General features: G+C 52.0%; 3 protein-coding genes across 3 annotated transcripts in view; 2 read left to right on the top strand and 1 right to left on the bottom strand.

Annotated features, from left to right (window-relative positions):
- The window catches only part of GRPR (gastrin releasing peptide receptor), a 31,097-nt gene extending 24,706 nt beyond the window's left edge, over positions 1-6,391 (top strand). Inside the window, exons 2-3 of the mRNA XM_037512667.1 lie at positions 797-1,148; positions 2,656-6,391. Coding sequence (XP_037368564.1) covers positions 797-1,148; positions 2,656-3,045 — 742 coding nt within the window. The 3' untranslated portion in view covers positions 3,046-6,391. The remainder of the gene's footprint in view (positions 1-796; positions 1,149-2,655) is intronic.
- Positions 6,392-9,012: 2,621 nt separating this feature from the next.
- On the bottom strand, positions 9,013-9,644 carry LOC119246785 (eukaryotic translation initiation factor 1-like). The gene is given in 2 exon segments (XM_037513123.2): positions 9,013-9,360; positions 9,362-9,644. Coding segments are annotated over 2 exon segments (342 nt in total). The 5' UTR covers positions 9,527-9,644; the 3' UTR covers positions 9,013-9,183.
- A 3,469-nt stretch (positions 9,645-13,113) lies between these two features.
- MAGEB17 (MAGE family member B17) lies at positions 13,114-16,520 on the top strand. Its single transcript, XM_037513122.2, is given in 3 exon segments — positions 13,114-13,205; positions 15,034-15,202; positions 15,205-16,520. Coding segments are annotated over 2 exon segments (975 nt in total). The 5' UTR covers positions 13,114-13,205; positions 15,034-15,066; the 3' UTR covers positions 16,044-16,520.
- The last annotated feature ends 504 nt before the right edge of the window (positions 16,521-17,024 follow it).

The following is a 17,024-nucleotide window of genomic DNA, read 5'->3' as shown; positions in this document are numbered from 1 at the left end:
TTTTCAGCAGGCATTCCTTCTGTAGCCTTCCACACAGAGACGAGGCATGTGTAAATATTCAATGAGTTAAGATCCCCTAACCTGCACTTGAATACTTAAAATGAAGGCTTTGCCCACCCAAAAGCCAATTTTCTTGTCCCCGTGTCCGTCTTTAATCATGCTTTGTTATGAATTTCTACGATTTTTAACAAATATTTTATTTATTTATGCATACAAGAGCTGGGGTGCGGGCCAGAGGTGGGGTGGGGGGGTGAGAGTATTCACCGGAGACAGAGTGGGGAACAGAACAGGCGGATCCACTGAAACACACTGCTGAGGCGAGCAGCGGGCGAGACAGGAGAGGTCTACTGCACCATATGGATGCAGATCTCTGGCCGGGGATCGAACTCAGGGCACAGTGGCTGGCAATAGCTTGATGGCCTTGAGACTTTAACCCCTGCACCACTAGGGAGGCCCTGGATTTCTATGATTTAAGAAGAAAAGTGAAAGGATCTTCAGCTATCCTGAGAAGTCTCCTTAAAATCGAGAGAGCATGTGGGTAGGATGTGACTGTTGGAGAAGGAAAGTCATGCTTCGGGCCAGGACTAGCACAAGCGAGGAGCTGGGGGCAGCCCTTCACGGCTCTCGCTGTCAGGGTTCGGTGAGTTCAGTCAGCACTTTGCACGAACCTGACAGTGAGCATTTCCTTCCCTACAGCACGCAGGTGCCTGGCTTGCCTCGGCCTGGCCCGTGGGGTGGACTGGAACCCATAATAATGGCAGGCACCTCACAAAGAATGCCCCTCTTCCTGTCCCAGGTACAAAGCCATCGTCCGGCCCATGGATATCCAGGCCTCCCATGCGCTGATGAAGATTTGCCTCAAAGCCGCCCTGATCTGGATCATCTCCATGCTGCTGGCTGTCCCGGAGGCTGTGTTTTCTGATCTACACCCTTTCCACGAGGAGAGCACCAACAAGACCTTCATTAGCTGTGCCCCGTACCCACACTCCAATGATCTGCACCCCAAAATCCACTCCATGGCTTCCTTCCTGGTCTTCTACATCATCCCACTGTCAATCATCTCGGTCTACTACTACTTCATTGCCAAAAATTTGATCCAGAGCGCTTACAATCTGCCCGTGGAAGGAAATATCCACGTCAAGAAGCAGGTGGGTGCTTGGGGTTGATTCATTTCCTCCTTGGGGAGCTGACCCCTCGCATTTCTTTTCAATGTAGTATGTGAGTGATCGCGCCACCCAATGCTGCAGTTACAGGACATGGGTGATCTGTAGCCAGATGGCAAATGGAAGCTGCCAGCCACAGCCACTCAGGAACTCAGGTGTTCTTTGTAATCTTGTTTTATTAAACACCTAAGCGAGGGCAGGCTTAGGAATCTGAAAGATCTGAAGTATGGATTTCTTTTGCAGAAATCACTGGAAAAGTATTGTTGGTGTTTAAAAACGAAAACATTGAGGCTCATAGGGGCATGACTTCTTTACCCCCCATCACAGCGCTGGGCATGGGAACAGGGTCACCACGCGAGGACAGCGCAGAGGTGGCAGGACCATGAGGCCGTGGAAGGAAAAAGAAGTCATTGGCTCATGATGGTTTCAGTTCCAACCCAGGCCTCGTGCCTTGCCCTCTCCGGCCCCCAGTTATCATGGGCAGGATGGGGCAGCAGCCCCCATGCTGGGAGGTTCTTGGAGAACTACAAGAGAGCGTATGTGTGGCCTGCAGTGCCAGAATGCAGGGTGCCCTCCACATGTCAGACTCCCCTCCCCATCACCGCCTGGGACCGCCATCACCTCATCCTCGAGCAGGAATGATAGGACCCGGGGGCTCTGGTTGTCTCCTTTTTGCCAGTTCTTGCCTTCCGGGCCAGAGGGCAAGCGCGTGGTGTTTATGACAGAGAAGCAGGAAGACTCCCCTTCCATGTGTAATAAATGTGTAGCTGACGCCACTGAAGGCTTCACCTTTAAAGGTCATTTTGGGGGGGCTTCTGACTCAGCTGTGGGGAGAGAATGGCCAGGCTCAATGAAGCCATGTCCCTACTCACAAGAGTGAACATCATTGCACCCCCAAGTTCCTTCACGAGAAAGCTGTCGTCCTGAGTGGTGGGGAGCACAAGTTGATGCTCAGTCTCAGGCCGAGACCCTTCCGGTAGAGTCGAGTGCGGAAACAACCTGACGGTAACCAAAAGCAATCAGAGGGAGCTAGCTTGGTTTGGCCAATGAGGAAGAACAAAGCGGGTGGCTTTTCTGAGCATCAGGGAGTCAGAAAGACATGAAGTCCTGCGGCTGGGACGCTGTGCCCATGCTCTCCTGAGCAGAAAGAGGCCGGTGCAGGAGTGTCGTCCGCCGTCCAGTCAGGAATGTAGTGAACGCTGAGGCGCTGCTCCCAGTGGCGTGTCCTAACTGTGGTCCGCCTTGTGGTCTCCTAGGCTTTTCCGTGTCTATGTTTCTGACTGGTTTTTCCTTTTTCTCCTCTTGCTGCTACATCTCTCTCACTTCTCTGCTCCTCTTGTCCTTCTCCTACTGAGCTCTTTTCCTGTAACCTTCTGAACTCACCTATTTCCCCAATTCTTCCCCCCTGTGTTTTCTGTTTGAATCTCTCTCTCTGCATTCCTCACACCTTTTCTATTGGTTCCTGTCTCTCTCTGGGTGACTCTCTCCTTAGATCGAATCCCGGAAGCGACTTGCCAAGACCGTGCTGGTGTTCGTAGGCCTCTTTGCCGTGTGCTGGCTCCCCAACCACGTCATCTACCTGTACCGCTCCTACCACTACTCTGAGGTGGACACCTCCATGCTCCACTTCATCACCAGCATCTGCGCCCGCCTCCTGGCCTTCACCAACTCCTGTGTGAACCCATTTGCCCTCTACCTACTGAGCAAGAGTTTCAGGAAACAGTTCAACACGCAGCTCCTCTGTTGCCGGCCTGGCCTGCTGAGCCGGTCTCACGGCACCGGCAGAAGCACTACCTGCATGACGTCCTTCAAGACGACCAACCCCTCTGTCGCCACCTTCAGCCTCATCAACGGCAACATCTGTCACGAGGGGTTTGTCTAGACCGACCCTTGAGCCTGCCCCACCAGGGACCCCTGGCTTCGCTTTATGGCTGGTAAGGAACCCTCACATATGTCATCTCTGTGCCCTCCCAAGACCCTTCAGCAGGCTCGTGAGTGGTGTGGGCAGGATGAAGAGGCCCACGTGGGTCGCTATTATGTCAAAAGTCCCAGCAAGTTTTGCTTTTTCCATTTCCACTTGTGAATAGAGCAACCATTCCCTTTATACAAAAAGGACCAAATAGAAAATCATGGCTTTAAGCAGCAAACCCTGATGTACAGGTGTGGCCAATTAAGTCATAGAAATGCTGTCTCACAGAGAAATTACACACTCAAGGTCCACTCGGTGAAAGACTTCACCTGGTCATTTCTTAAAGCAGAAGCTAGTGCTTTCAGAATGTAATTTGAGTGATTGTTCGGGAATATTTCTAGTCATAAACCAAGGAACAATTTTTATTTACACTTGTAACCTGAAAAGTCAACCCTCTGAAAGCACCCCAGGTGGGAGAGACAGCCCCAAACTGACAACACTGGAACCCAGTTTAAAACAAATTCCTAACAGTCGATTTTTTTTTAAAGATTTTCCTGAGGACCTCAGGAGAAACAGGCAATTCTAAGTCAAAAACACGACCAAATACATAAGCAAGCACATAAGAGCCAGGTGTGGCTGTGGGGTGAGGCCTTCTACTCTGAATTCTAACTCGATAAAAAATACTGGACTAAAATCTTTTTCTTTTGCTGAGTAAAAGAATTGGACTATCTTGCTTTAGCAGACCTGACTCAAGCACAGGCCAGTCCTGACAGATGGCGAATGTGTTACCCACTTTCAGATAAATGCAAATTCTGCAAATGTGCCTCATGTGTATCCCGTGCGCCCCAAGACAATGGCAGCTGTGGCTCTCTCCACCCAGAGGTGGCCGAAAGCTCAGCTCTCTTTTGCACACATCGTGTTATATGACTTTTACCTCTTGATGGGAGCATGTGCTCGTGGTCCGCAGAGCTCTAGAAGCCAGGAGCAGACGGGGGACAGATCTGTGTTTCCAGCCGAGCTGGCTGGAGGGCAACCTCGTCACTTCTGGCCGATGCACGCACTTCAGTCCATGCACAAGCTTGCCTGCTAGTCCCCAAGTTCCTTGGACAGTGTGAAGAGCAAGGTGGGTGGCGTGGCTGACAGAAGCAAGGTTTTTAGATTGACATCCCAACTCTGTCTCCAGCTATGTGACCTTGGCTCTCAATTTCACTTCCTTAGCCTCGTTTCCTCATCTCTAAATTGAGAGGACGAGGTGAAGGGTCTTTCTGTGGCTAACATCCTCTGAGTCTCTGCATGATCCTGTCTCTCCGGCATTTGCGCGCCCTGCCCTCATGATGCCTCTGGGGCGTTATGAACCCACCTGCCCACAGCTGCCCCACAGCTGCTACCTCTGCAATACTCTCTTCAGACACGCCGGCCCCCACGCTCATGTCACCTTAGTGGTCTGGAAGGAGATGGGCCATTCTGTCACTTCCAGGGGCTCCTCGGAATCATTTGTATGACTGACACCCCGTGGTTGTGCTTTGGAATCAAAGCTAGAACACACCTAAGAAAACATCCCCCGCCCCCACCTCATGATGCCCTTCCTCAACCTTCATGTGCCTGTGACCTTGAACGACTTACTGCTCTATCATGTCACCCTTGGATTTCTTCACAACTCCACACCTAGTTAGTAGCTACGGAGTATGGTGTTCTTGGTACCTAGCATGACCCATTCAAGTACCTCTGACTACCTGCTTCCAGAGACATTTGGGGGCAGGACTCATCTTAATGTCAGCTCTCCTTCCTAGCTTCTGGACAAACCGTGAGGAGACTGACGTCTAGGCCTAGCTGTGTGTCCTTAGGTAAATCTTATCACCTCTTTGACACTCTTGAGTGAACAGGCAGGAGGAGGTCTTTGCCAGCCAGTGACCTGGAACTGGTAAATCCACTGACGATCGACTAAACCTCATTGGGATGGGCTGAACTGAGCCCTTCTCTAGGGAAGTTAAATTTTTATTCCACCTCAAGAACTTAAAATCACTTGGGTGAGAGAGACCCAAGTCCCCGTGTGATGTCACCTCTCCGCTAGACCCAACTGTGGCAGGGGGCTGGAGCACAGACATTTCACGCCTGGCTTCCAAAGGTAATCATGTTTAGTGCTTATGTCTTTGGCGAGGAAAAAAAATCAATTTTTGCTGTGGAAAACCATCTGTGTTTATTCAATTGACAGACACTACCTTTCAATCTATCTTAAATTGAGCCTCCCCGAGGCAGGCAGCTCAACAGTGATAGATTAAGCAATAAACAAAGCACTCTTTCCACCAACGGCTGCCACTGGCAGGGAGCGATGCTCCACAGCAACATGATCCTCCCAGCTGGGTGCCAACAAGGCCACTTCCTGTGGTTGATTTCATGATTCCCTGTAAATATGGATGGCTCAACCCTGTTCTTCTGGCCGCCCTCACTCCCCACTGAACCCGACCTTTTGCCTCATTACCAAGCCCTGGGTTTCTCGCTTTACCCCAAAGCAATTTGGTTTCATCTTGAAAGATGGAGAACCTTGGGTAAATAAAGTTTAGAATCTGCTTCAGTCAGCTCAGCTTGTGCTGAAAATACACTGAACAGAAATGAATAAGCTTGTGCACAGGACATGCACACACTTGCGTGATGACGTCTTCACGTATGCCCAAAGCAGCAGTCGGTAATCTGTCTCGGAATCTATTCATGCACCAAGTGGCTTTCAGTAAGAGACATTATTGTTGTTTGGGGACTACGAGTTCAATGACATCTTCATTCTGCAGACTCAAAGATGGCTAAGTCACTTTTCCCAGAAGCCAGATTAGAAATGCGCGCCCTGGGAACCTGACTATGTGTTGAATGAAGAGAACCAAGATGAGCTGGGAGGGAGGCAGACTTCCTTGCCACTAGTGCACTTCACACTCACAGCAGGGAGCAGCCGTTGTCAGAGGACAACTACGACTCACTCTGGATTGCTGGGAGGAACCAGAACATTTTGCACCTTTGTCTAATTTTTCACTGAATTTTCATCAAATGGATTTACAGCTGAAATCAAAGGAATTCTTGACACTTCTGGGACCAGGCTTTGTGTTATCTCTTCAGTGAAGCCAAGTCTTAGCAAGCTCTACTCTATTCTCTATCTGGAGGGTCATTCCACTCAGCCCCCACCTCGGCCCCCCACCCCCCCACTCAACACAAACAGGACTTTAATGTCAAGCAATCTCTTACCATAACCTTGGCCTTGACAGATGTCCTTGTTTCTGTGGGGACTGAGCGTGAACTCCAGCTGGATATATCCAGAGCAGTCAACAAGTACCATGCTGAGGACACTTTCTCTCTTGAGATTTCACTTTAGAAATGCATTAAGTGGAATTTATCTTGTTTTTTTTTTTAAGGTTTCCATTGTTGCATATATAAATTTAAGAGCCCGTGGGTTAAAATATTACATGTTCGTGATTAATTTAAGAACATGCTTTGCACGAACTGAGTGTTCATGGTCTATAAAGCACTTTTAGATTCATCTGATCCAAGCCTTCCCTTCTGGCCTGAGAGCTGCTTTACTGTGGACGTTTGTAAATGCCAAATTCGCTTACTAGTGACCAGCTCCCATTCAATTCAAGGATCCAGGGAACTGTGAACCTGAAACATGAAATTGCCCACATTGGACCAGACTTGACCTATAAAGGGGATTCTGAGTGGTTCAACTTAATGTGACGTCATTGATACTCCTGGCCCATTCTGATACTGAAGGGTAGAGCTGATCGCTGGTTCCCAGTTTGCAGCTTAGTCCGTCACCCCCAATGTCAGTCTGTTTAACCTGGCATAAGGGCGTGAACGGCGTCCTTGTTGGTTGCCTTGGGAGAGGCCCGTCAGCGGGAACACAGTGTAAGGCAAGGCCAAGATGAGAAAGGCCGGCTCTTTGGGAGCAAACCCACCAGCCTCCAAGCACAGCGTACTTGTATGAAACATGGAAGGAGACAGTAGCTCTAGAAGTGTTGGCGAGGAAGTGGTTCGCTTCGCGAAGCACCAGTGATGGCCAAAGGCGGTACTAAGCACGTCTCTGGACATCTGTACAAGCATGTGGAAAACTCTTCAGAAGATGTAGCTGAGGCTCAGGAAGATTATTCCCCCGTCCCAAGGTCACAGGCACAGTCGAGTGGCAGAGTATGGGCCTGGACCTCTAAGTCCACGTTCATTCCAGCACTCAGCCTGGCTTCCCAAAGACAGCCCATGTGAGAAATTAAGTTCAAGGTACCAATAGACATTGTACTCCCTATGCGAGATTTTCTCCAAAGACCGGAACTAGTGATAGGGTCAAAGGGCATACACAGAGGGTGTGAGTTAAGGACCCCATGCAGGCAGAGGCCGAATCACAGCACAAAGTGGGCTGGCAGGGAAAACCTTAGTTCAGTTGCCCCCAGAGACACAAATCAGTTGCAGCTCAATGCCCTGGTCAGAATTCTGACAGAGGGTGGTTTCCCAGTGCCAGGAGAATGAAGACATGAATACACGTGTAGCCTCGAATAGAGAAGTGTCTCCCCAACTATGGGGCCAGGTAATGAGCTTGGAAATGGACTGACACCACCAGCTCGCTGCCCTTACGCTTCTAGAAGATAGGATTATTTTCCCTTCCCCCCACCCCAAATTTCAATTTTAAGATTCATTCCCAGAGTCATATAACGACACGGAAGGACTTGCCTAATTTTATGATCTTTTTAAAGGATCACTTAATGGACAGTAAAACCTCACACATTCAACACCTCATTAATTCCCGGACAAGCTTGAAATTTTTGGTATAACTCAGGACTTCAGTATTCAAGAAACATTATGTAATTTGGGCCTGTTGTGAATCTGACATTTTTCATCACTTTGCTTCAATTTTAGCTATTGAAATGGATTTAATGAGATTGAGAATGTACAACATTAAGAAAGTAAAACTGATTTTCTTAAAACATCTCTCTAATCTGGGCATAACTGATTCAAACAGGACCTTTGTTACATCCAAGTCGGCAGGGACTTGGGTAATAAAATTTGTTGAAAGAGTGAGTTCACTGAGATATAAAAATACATGGCACAAACTCCTTTAATGTCATTTTCTGTTTTGTTTTAAATAGTAGACTCATATTTTGTAAATTATAATTGTACTTGTTGCTATTAACTGTAAATATTTATTGCATTAAAAATGTGCTCTGTGTTAAATAACTCAGAACAAGTTCCAGGTGTGGTACTTAGTATAAATAATGTCATGACTTGGCTTTGCCTAGACTCCTTAGACTGATGAATTATTTATAAGAAATTCACAATATTAATGTGAGTGATTCAGATCCTTTCAAATGTGCAAACTTAACTGTGTGACCGTGTAAAATTCTATCTATGAGAGGTGTTCATTGATTGTATTCTTTTCAAGAAATGTCCCCAGGGCTTCAATCACAATGTGCATGGCCTATATGACTTTATGTCAAATCCAGTGTACAAAGCTGAATGTGAAGAATGTGTCTTATTTCTTAATATAATAAAGTATAATTTATGAAGTGGACAGATGCCTCTATTTTATGTTCAATAAAACTACAGCTGTTGGTTTCACTTTTATGTGGAATATAGCAAAAGGGTCAAAGACAAACCTTGAAAGCTGAGCATAGATAGGAGGCATGTGGGGGGAGCGGAGGGGGAAGTGTGAAAACTGGGGTTTGGGGGTAAGAGCACCGTGGACTATGGTGGAGGGTTATAGGTGCTTTGGTGGTGAGAGAACGATGGTGACCGCACCTGAGGGGAGAAATCCAATAGTGCCCAAAAATTAACAGCGATGTAGGAAAAAAGGACTCCATTTAAAAATTAAAAACAGTAGAAAATCAAAGAAACTATTGTTCGGAGATTCAGGAATGATGCAGATATTTTGTTTTTTGCGTTGTTTTTTGTTTTGTTTTGTTTTGTTTTTGCATGGCTCTTTTCAGTTTATTGCATGAAGGAGTTACACTAGTCCAAGTTAAAAGCAGACCCCGAATAGTTACATTATACAAGCTGTGAGGTTTTTAAACTTGTGACAAGGGACAGAAGGGAAATTCTACTCATTGCAAGGAAATCCTCACTCAAGCTTCAGTGAGCCAAAAGCACTTAAAACCCATGAACCTTCAGCTGGTCGTCCTTAGCCAGTCCAATCTCTACGAGGAACTGGCATATGTTCTTGCGCTGGTCATCCTGTAGCTGAATTACTTCTCCATATTCTGGATGCTCAATTACAGTACCATTGCAGGCAAATTTCTTCTTAAACGCCTTCACTAGTTTTTTTTTTATCGTAATCATCAGCGATCCCTTGGACAGTAGTAAGGGTCTTCCTGCCGTTTCTCTGTTGAATTCTTATATGGACATAATCCTCAGTGCCAGCAGGAAGCAGATCATTACCCTTACTTGCATCAGCAAAGGGGTCGAAAGAGTGGAGGTTCTGGATAGCGGACATACGATACGATTCCTTTTCCTCGGTGGAAACGGCCTGCGGAAGGCAGCGGCGGGAGAAGGTGGGCGGCGGGGGACGGAGCGTCGGGAAGCGAGGGGGCTCGAGGGGGAGGCTGCTGAGACCTCGGTGGCGGCTCAGTGACTGGGGCTGATGCAGATATTTTGAATGACGACAGCCTGCATGTTATAATTCTTTGAAACATCTAATATTCAGTTGGTGGTAGCCTCTAAATCACCATTGAATGGTTACAAAATACAAACTGAAGAAATTTTATAAAAAAACACAGCTGTTGGGGGAATACAGCGTGTGGCCATCTGCCCCAAGTTCCGTCGTTCCTGGGACCCTCTACACAAACATTGCCCAGGCTACTTGTTACAAAATGCAGATTCTGGGGCCTCCCTAGTGGCGTAAGGGGTTAAGCACAGCACTGTGAAATTATCCGCAGCCTCTGCAGCACGAGTTTGATCCCCAGCCGGCCAGGGAGTAACCCACATTGCGCGGCAGACCTCTCCTGACTCGCCCGCTGCTCCCCTCAGCAGTGTGTTTCAGGAGATCTGCCTGTTCTGCTCCCCACTCTGTCTCTGGTGAACCCGATCACCCCCTGCACCTCTAGCCTGTACCCTAGTTCTTGTATGCATAAATAAATCTTTAAAAAAAACAAAATGCAGATTCCTGTTGCCTGTTCGACTGGAATCTGGGGGTATGGCCTAAACATCTGCATTTTACAGCAAACATCCAGGTGAGTCCTCAAAACACTATAAAGCTTTGTTATATTAAACTTTTAAAATATGTATTCAACTTTTGAATAAGAAAGCCATTCTCCTGGTTCAAAACCAAAAACATAGAAATAGAAAGGTAGCCAGTGAAAAATCACCAGGCTAGCCCTGACCCCTGTCCTCAGAGTTCTCAACATCCATCACCACCCGCTCCAGTGAGTGACCATTGCTATAAGTTTCTTCTGCATGGAACTGCTGGACATTTTCATGCATGTGCAGATAAGTACGAATGTATGTTCTCCCTCACCTCACCACCCTTGGATAGAACTGGTAGCATGCCTTGTTCTGCTTTGCTTGCACACTGCACATCCTGTCTTGGAGATCTTCCCTATCATTACGTAAAGTCCTTCCTCATTCTTTCTTGCACCTCCAAATTTATCTATTCAGTGCCCCATTGATGCACATTTAGGTTGTTTGCAGTATTTTGTTATTATGAACCATGTTGCAATAAATAACACATATAATTTCAATCATGAGGAAGTGTTGCTCTTGAAAAAAATTCTTAAATATGGAATTGCAGAAATAAAGACCATATGCTTTTTTTTTTAATAGAGGCATGTTTTATTTATTTGTTTGTTTGTTTGTTTGTTTTTTGTTTATACAAGCACTGGGTACAGTCAGAAGCGCGGGAGGGTGAGAGAATTCACGAGAGCCAGATCGGGGAGCAGAGCAGGCAGAAGGACCGAAGTACACTGCTGAGGGGAGCAGCGGGCGGCAGGAGAGGTCTGCACGCCATGTGGGACCCTCCTCCGGTGGCCGGGGAGCACCTGGGGATCGAACCGGCGCCACAGAGGCCGCGGGCAGCATCGCAACCCAGCGCTCAACCGCTGCGCCACGGAGGAGGCCCAAGACCATATGCTTTTATAATTTTGACAGTTATTCCAAATTGTTCTCTTTAGGGCTTGAACACAAATTTTGAAAGGCTCTGCATTCTGGAATAATCTTAGCCATCATCAGGATAGCAGCAAAGAAATGACACAATTGGTTGCAAGCGGGGGCTGGCCACGCTCCCTGTATCTTAAGAGAGAGAGGTCACCAGGCATTCTTACAGACGCTGTCAGAAAACTCCTTGACGATTACTAGGTATTTACCCAAAGGACACAGAAACTAATTCGAAAGAGCACCTGCACCCCTATGTTTATAGCAGCACTATTTACAATAGCTAAATTTTGGAAACAGCCCAAATGCCCAAAAATAGATGACTGGATCAAGAAGAGGTGGTCCATATACACCATGGAATATTACTCAGCATTCAAAAAGATAAACTCATGCAGTTTGCAGCAACATGGATGGAGCTCGAAGGGATCATGCTCAGCAAAATAAGCCAGAAGGAAAAAGACAAATACCGGATGGTCTCACTCATAGCAGGAATTTAGAAAACCTAAATAAGGGACCAGGAAAAAGACTAATTATAACAAAGTAAAAATCAAAATCAACAAGCAACTATAAAGCAAAGACACACTACAGGGGGCCGGCGGGGAGAGAGGAGGAGGGATTAGGGTCAAAACAAGGGGGGGTGGGAATTGTATGGGGACTATAACCAAGATGAAATGCATATATGGTGCAAAAATGAAAAATGATGTAAAAAATATATAAAATAAAAATAAACTAAAAAATAGCACAAAAGAAAAAAAACTCCTTGAGTCACACACCGACAACCATGCCAACTGGGGGTCCTGTGTGTGGGGGTCATCTTGGGAGTCGGCTCTCTCCTTCCCAGATGTCTCCTACATCCCCTTCCACGCACCCCACCCCCTTAGCTACGGCGCGCCCACGGTTGAATTGTGAATGCTCGCTGCAAATACATGGCACAAAAATGTCGGTGCTTTAAAGAACTGAAAGGCACCCTTCCTAGTGCAGCCTGAAGCACAGCCTGTAGCTCTAGTTTTCCTGGATCAGGTCTGCGAAGACGGGCACACTGACCTCTGCAACACCGAGGCCATGAAAAGCCCAACGGCCTCTGTCTCGCGAGCACGACCCGGTAGAGCAGCGCCCGCCGCTCTTAAACTCCAAGGCGAGGACCCTGAATAAGGAAGGACAGAAGGAAGAGCTCATAAAGGTGGGACCCCAGCCCCCCTTCGCCCCTGCCCCTCTGGCACGGTCGGGCTGCATTTGGCCCACCCTGACGTCTAGGTCTGCAGCCCCGGGGGGTGCAGGTCTCCTGAGGGGTGCAGCCTCAGGTCCTCTGAGAGTGGAGTGAGGTGTCTAGGTGATGAGTTTGGGGGAGGAACGAGGGCGCTACCCACACTGAGCACAGGCGGCACCGCCGCGTCCCCCCTCCTGGCACCTGGGGGGCGGGGGGCGGGGTGGGGGGCAGAGTTGTCAGGCTGAGAAACCCTCTCGCTTCTGCCTTCAGGGTCTCCGGGAGAGGAGGACGTTGGTGGTGGGGGCGGCCTCCGATTCTTCAGAGGCAGAGACCCAGGAGCAACAGGAACGGAGGCGCGGCCCTAGTGACAGGACGGAGCCCACCAGCCCGGAGGGTCACACATCTGCACAGTCCTCAGTCCTCGTTTCTGCCCGGGGGGTGTCGGGGGAGGTTTGGGTGTAAAGGGAGCACCCGTTATTCAGAAGGGGGGAGTTTCAGCCCTAACTGGACTTCAGGTGAGGACCCCGAATTGTCTCCAGAGGAGGGGGTCACCCAGAGCCTGGGAGCATGAGGCGGGGGTAGGCAGATGTGCGCCCTAACTTTCCCTTTCCGGGCACACAGGGCAGGTGCGGGGCTGGCGAACGCACATCCATAAAAGGAGGCGGCCCCGGCTCGGATTGGCATCGCTGGGACGCCGTAGACCCACCCCTGCTGGCGCCCTCGGAAGCCCCGCGCAGCCGTGGCCGGTGGTGGCGCCCTCAGGCTTCCATCTAGAAGTTTCGGGAAGGTGAAGAACTTGGCCCGAGAGGCGCAACCTCAGGTCAGTGGAGGGTGGGCTCCTAGGACTGCTTAGGTTTGAAGGTGAGGACCCTGGAACCTCATCCCCAAGGAGCCCCCAAATTCCTATCTGGGTTTACCTCTGCGCGGAGTTTCGGGCTAAGCAGGCGGCCCCGCTGCTCTGGGGCCCGCTGCTCTGGGGCCTGCTGCTCTCGCACCCGCTGCTCTGGGGTGCCCTGGTCTGGGGCCCGTTGGTCTGGGGCCCCCTGGCCTGAGGCCTGCTGCTCTGGCGCCCACTGCTCTGGGCCCCCTGCTTTGGGGCCTGCTGCTCTGGTCCGGGCGGCCCGGCGGCTCTGGCGAGCAAACCTGCGCGGGGCGTAACGGCCGTCCTGGTGCGACGCGGGCGCGGCCAGCGGAACTTTGTTCCTGCCATGGGGCTGGGGCGCCCGGCAGGGAGGGCCGGTGCCCCCCCCCCCCCCCCCGCCTCTCTGGCAACTAAGGGAAGGGAGGGCGTGGGGGTGAGGTGGATGGAGCCCGATCATATCAAAAGCGGGTCCCGAACAGCCCCGGCCCCGCGGTGGCCCTCGGAGCCCCCTGACGCCCGTGGCCGGATGCGACTCGCCGTGACCCCCGGCCTGGGGAAGCCGGGGGTGAGGACCCGGGTCTGAGGGCTCCGCGCTAGTCGGGGGAGGGAGGCGCTCGGTGCTGGTCAGGTGTGACAGTGCGGGCCCCAGGGGCAGACCCTGAACCAAGAGTGCCTCCCAGTGACACCCCCCACCCCCAGTTCTGGGAGGTCCTGGCTGAGGCGTGGGGCTTGGAGGGTTCTAGAGAGGGAATGGCCTTCTGGTCTGAAGTGGCCCCAATTCTGTGGGGGTGGGTGAGGAGACATGGACCCCAGAGATGACTCTGAATGGAAATGAGGGTACCTCTCCCCCAAAGAGGGGCTGGCCAGAGCGCTACCCCTGCTTGCAGCTCTGGAAGACTTGGGCCCATGTAGCCAGACGTGGTGTACCCCAACTTCCCTTCTAGTGATTCGGGGAGGTGAGGACCTTGATCTCGGCCTTGTTGACTTGGCTCAACGGTGAGGAGTCGGAATCCGAGCCAGATCAAGGTCAGAACTTCGGGCGGGGGCAGTGCTGATGACCACATGGGGAACTGGGGGACCCCGTGGAGTGCCACCCCTGTTCTCGGTCCTCATAGGGCTGCAACCGGCCTGGGCAGGACGTGGCTGACCCTGAACTTTCAGCTCTGAGATCCCGTGAAGCAAGGGCTGGGCGTGGAGGGAGAGGTCTCCGCTCCACCGGGGACCGGTCAGGTGTCACGGGGAGGGTCCTGAGTGAGGAAGCGGGGACCGAGCCACCCCCAAAGGAGAGGGTCGCACCAGGCCTCGCCCCGGGGCAGCCCAGGTGCCCCGCTCATAGGGTGTCGGCGGGTGAGGGACTTGCTTTGAGGACTGGCTGCCGCATGGAGCAGAGAGGCGGCTCCGGCCCCACTGGGGGTGAGGGAGACAAGCACGCCAGACAGGGGGGGGCTGCGGGAAGTCTCCCCCCTGCTGCCAGCCCCGAAAGCCCTGGGAGGATGAGGTGACACCTCGCTTTCGGGGCGCGGGAGGGCATGGTCAGCAGAGAAGGGCCTCTTTCAGGGGAGAGAGCCCCAGGCCCGCCGCCGGGCTGCAGTCAGGCACCGTCCCCGCTCCTCGGCGGGCTGCTCGGGGCGGGCTGCGCGAGCCAGAGCCCGGCTGCTCCATGACCAGTGCCCCCGGGGACACCTGCGGGGGGTCCGCGGGCTCCATGGATGGCCTCTCCCTGCTGGACGGACTCACGTGTCCTCCTCCTCCTCCTCCGCCCCCCCTTCCCCCCCTTGTCCTGCAGGTGCCCCGTCCAGCTGCTGCTCCTGCCCACACCATGCCCCGCGGCCAGAAGAGTAAGCAGCGTGCCCGTGAGAAGCGCCGCCAGGCCAGGAGCGAACACCAACGTGGCCGGGAGGCCCAGGCCGTGGCCGCCGCAGAAGAGTCCCCCGTGGCTGGGGATCCGGGCCCCAGCCCCCTGCCGCGGGCGCTCCCCAGGGATCGCAGGGATCCGCCGCCGCCTCGAGTTCCTGCTCGAGTTCCGATGAGGACGACGGGAGCCTGGGGGCCTCGGCCTCGGCGCCCAGCGCCATCAGAGACCCCCTGACCTGGAAGGCGGGCGTGCTGGTGCAGTTCCTGCTGCAGAAGTACAAGGCGCAGGAGCCTGTCAGCCGCGCGCAGATGCTCAGGGTGGTGAAGAGGAAGCACAAGGCGCACCTGCCCGAGATCCTGCGCAGGGCCCGCGACCGCCTGGAGCTGGTCTTTGGCATCGACCTGAAGGAGGGCGACCCCGGCAGCCAGTCCTACGTGCTCGTCAGCAAGATGGCGCTTCCCAGCGGGGACGATCTGGACGACGCCAGCCTGGGCCTTCCCAAGAACGGGCTCCTGCTGCCTCTCCTGGGCATGATCTTCATAAGCGGCGACCGCATCACGGAGGAGGAGATGTGGAAGTTCCTCAACGTCCTGGGCATCTATGACGGGAGGAGTCACTTCATCTTCGGCGAGCCTCGGAAGCTCATCACCCAGGACTTGGTGCGGGAGCAGTACCTGGAGTACCGCCCGGTGCCCGACAGCCATCCCCCGCGCTACGAGTTCCTGTGGGGGCCGAGAGCCCATGCGGAGACCAGCAAAATGAAAGTCCTGGAGTTTTTGGCTAAAGTTAGTAATTCGGTTCCCACTTCCTTCCCGTCCCACTACGAGGCAGCTTTGAGAGATGAGGCAGCGCGAACCCAAGCCAGCGCGGCAGCCGGGGGAGCCTCCGGGGACGCCCCCGGGGCCCTGGGCAGCGCCAGCGACTCCTCACAGCCCAAGTGAAGCCCGAGGCGGAGGCTTTGAAGTGGAGAGGGACCCTCGACCTTCTGGGGGGGCAGGAGCGCACACAGTACAGAGCTCCTTTGCGGCGCGGTGGTGATGCGTAGTTAGAGAGTTCGTGTCCGCCCGTATTTTCAGCGTGTCCCTTTTCAAGAGGTTTGTTTAGATGCTTCGTTGTTTAAGTATCGCGTGGCTCGTGTTTGTTGCTGTGTGTTAAGTTTGAGCATAATTGTTTTGCATTTTGTCAAACAAATGGAACATTCTCGCATCTTTTAGTGTGTTCCAGTGCGAGAACATGGCATTGAGCTAGAGATACTGTTTTAAACGTGGAAAAACTCCACATGAAATAGTTGAGATGGGGGAGTGAAAGGGGTTAATGGTTGACCGACTTTATTCTTTTGTGTTTTCGCAATAAAAATAAAAGAGAGAGTACCTGCATTTGCTTGTCTTATTCAAGAATGTGAAAGAAATTAAATCATCATAAACAGAACTCTCCTTCGCTGTTTTGTCCTGCAAACATGAGTTGAGCATCTGCTCTTGGGAGGGCTTCGTGGGGATGTGGAGACAGAGATCCAGTCACGCCAGCACCATGTTGGCGTCCCAGGGAAGCTGTCGTGTGAGAAACCAGTGAGATACGCTCCAGTACCTCCAGGATGCTAAGAGGGAGGCATGGGGGGGCGAGGAGGTTCCAGAGCTCTGTGCACCCCACTGATCTGCAGTGGTGAGGCAGGTTGGCCGCTTGGGAAACTGCCAGTCCGTCTGCTGGAGGGAATTTTAAGTGGACTGCCCTGAGGCTGGAGGGGGCTGCCCGCGCCGTGGACGGGGACCAGCCCCTCAGAGGACGGGTCTCAGGGTGCAGAGACTGCCTGGGGCAGAACGCTCGGTTGTGACCCCTTCATTCTCACCTGGAGAGTCGCAGGGAGGGACACGGGCCTCGGGATAGGGGCGCTCTGGTTTGGTGTTACTACCCTAATTGGTGTCCAC

This window comes from Talpa occidentalis, unplaced genomic scaffold (assembly GCF_014898055.3).
Source record: "Talpa occidentalis isolate TD23 unplaced genomic scaffold, MPIMG_talOcc4v2.1 talOcc4.15, whole genome shotgun sequence".
NCBI classification, from domain to species: Eukaryota; Metazoa; Chordata; class Mammalia; order Eulipotyphla; family Talpidae; genus Talpa; species Talpa occidentalis.
This window is presented reverse-complemented; position numbering and strand designations above follow the sequence as displayed.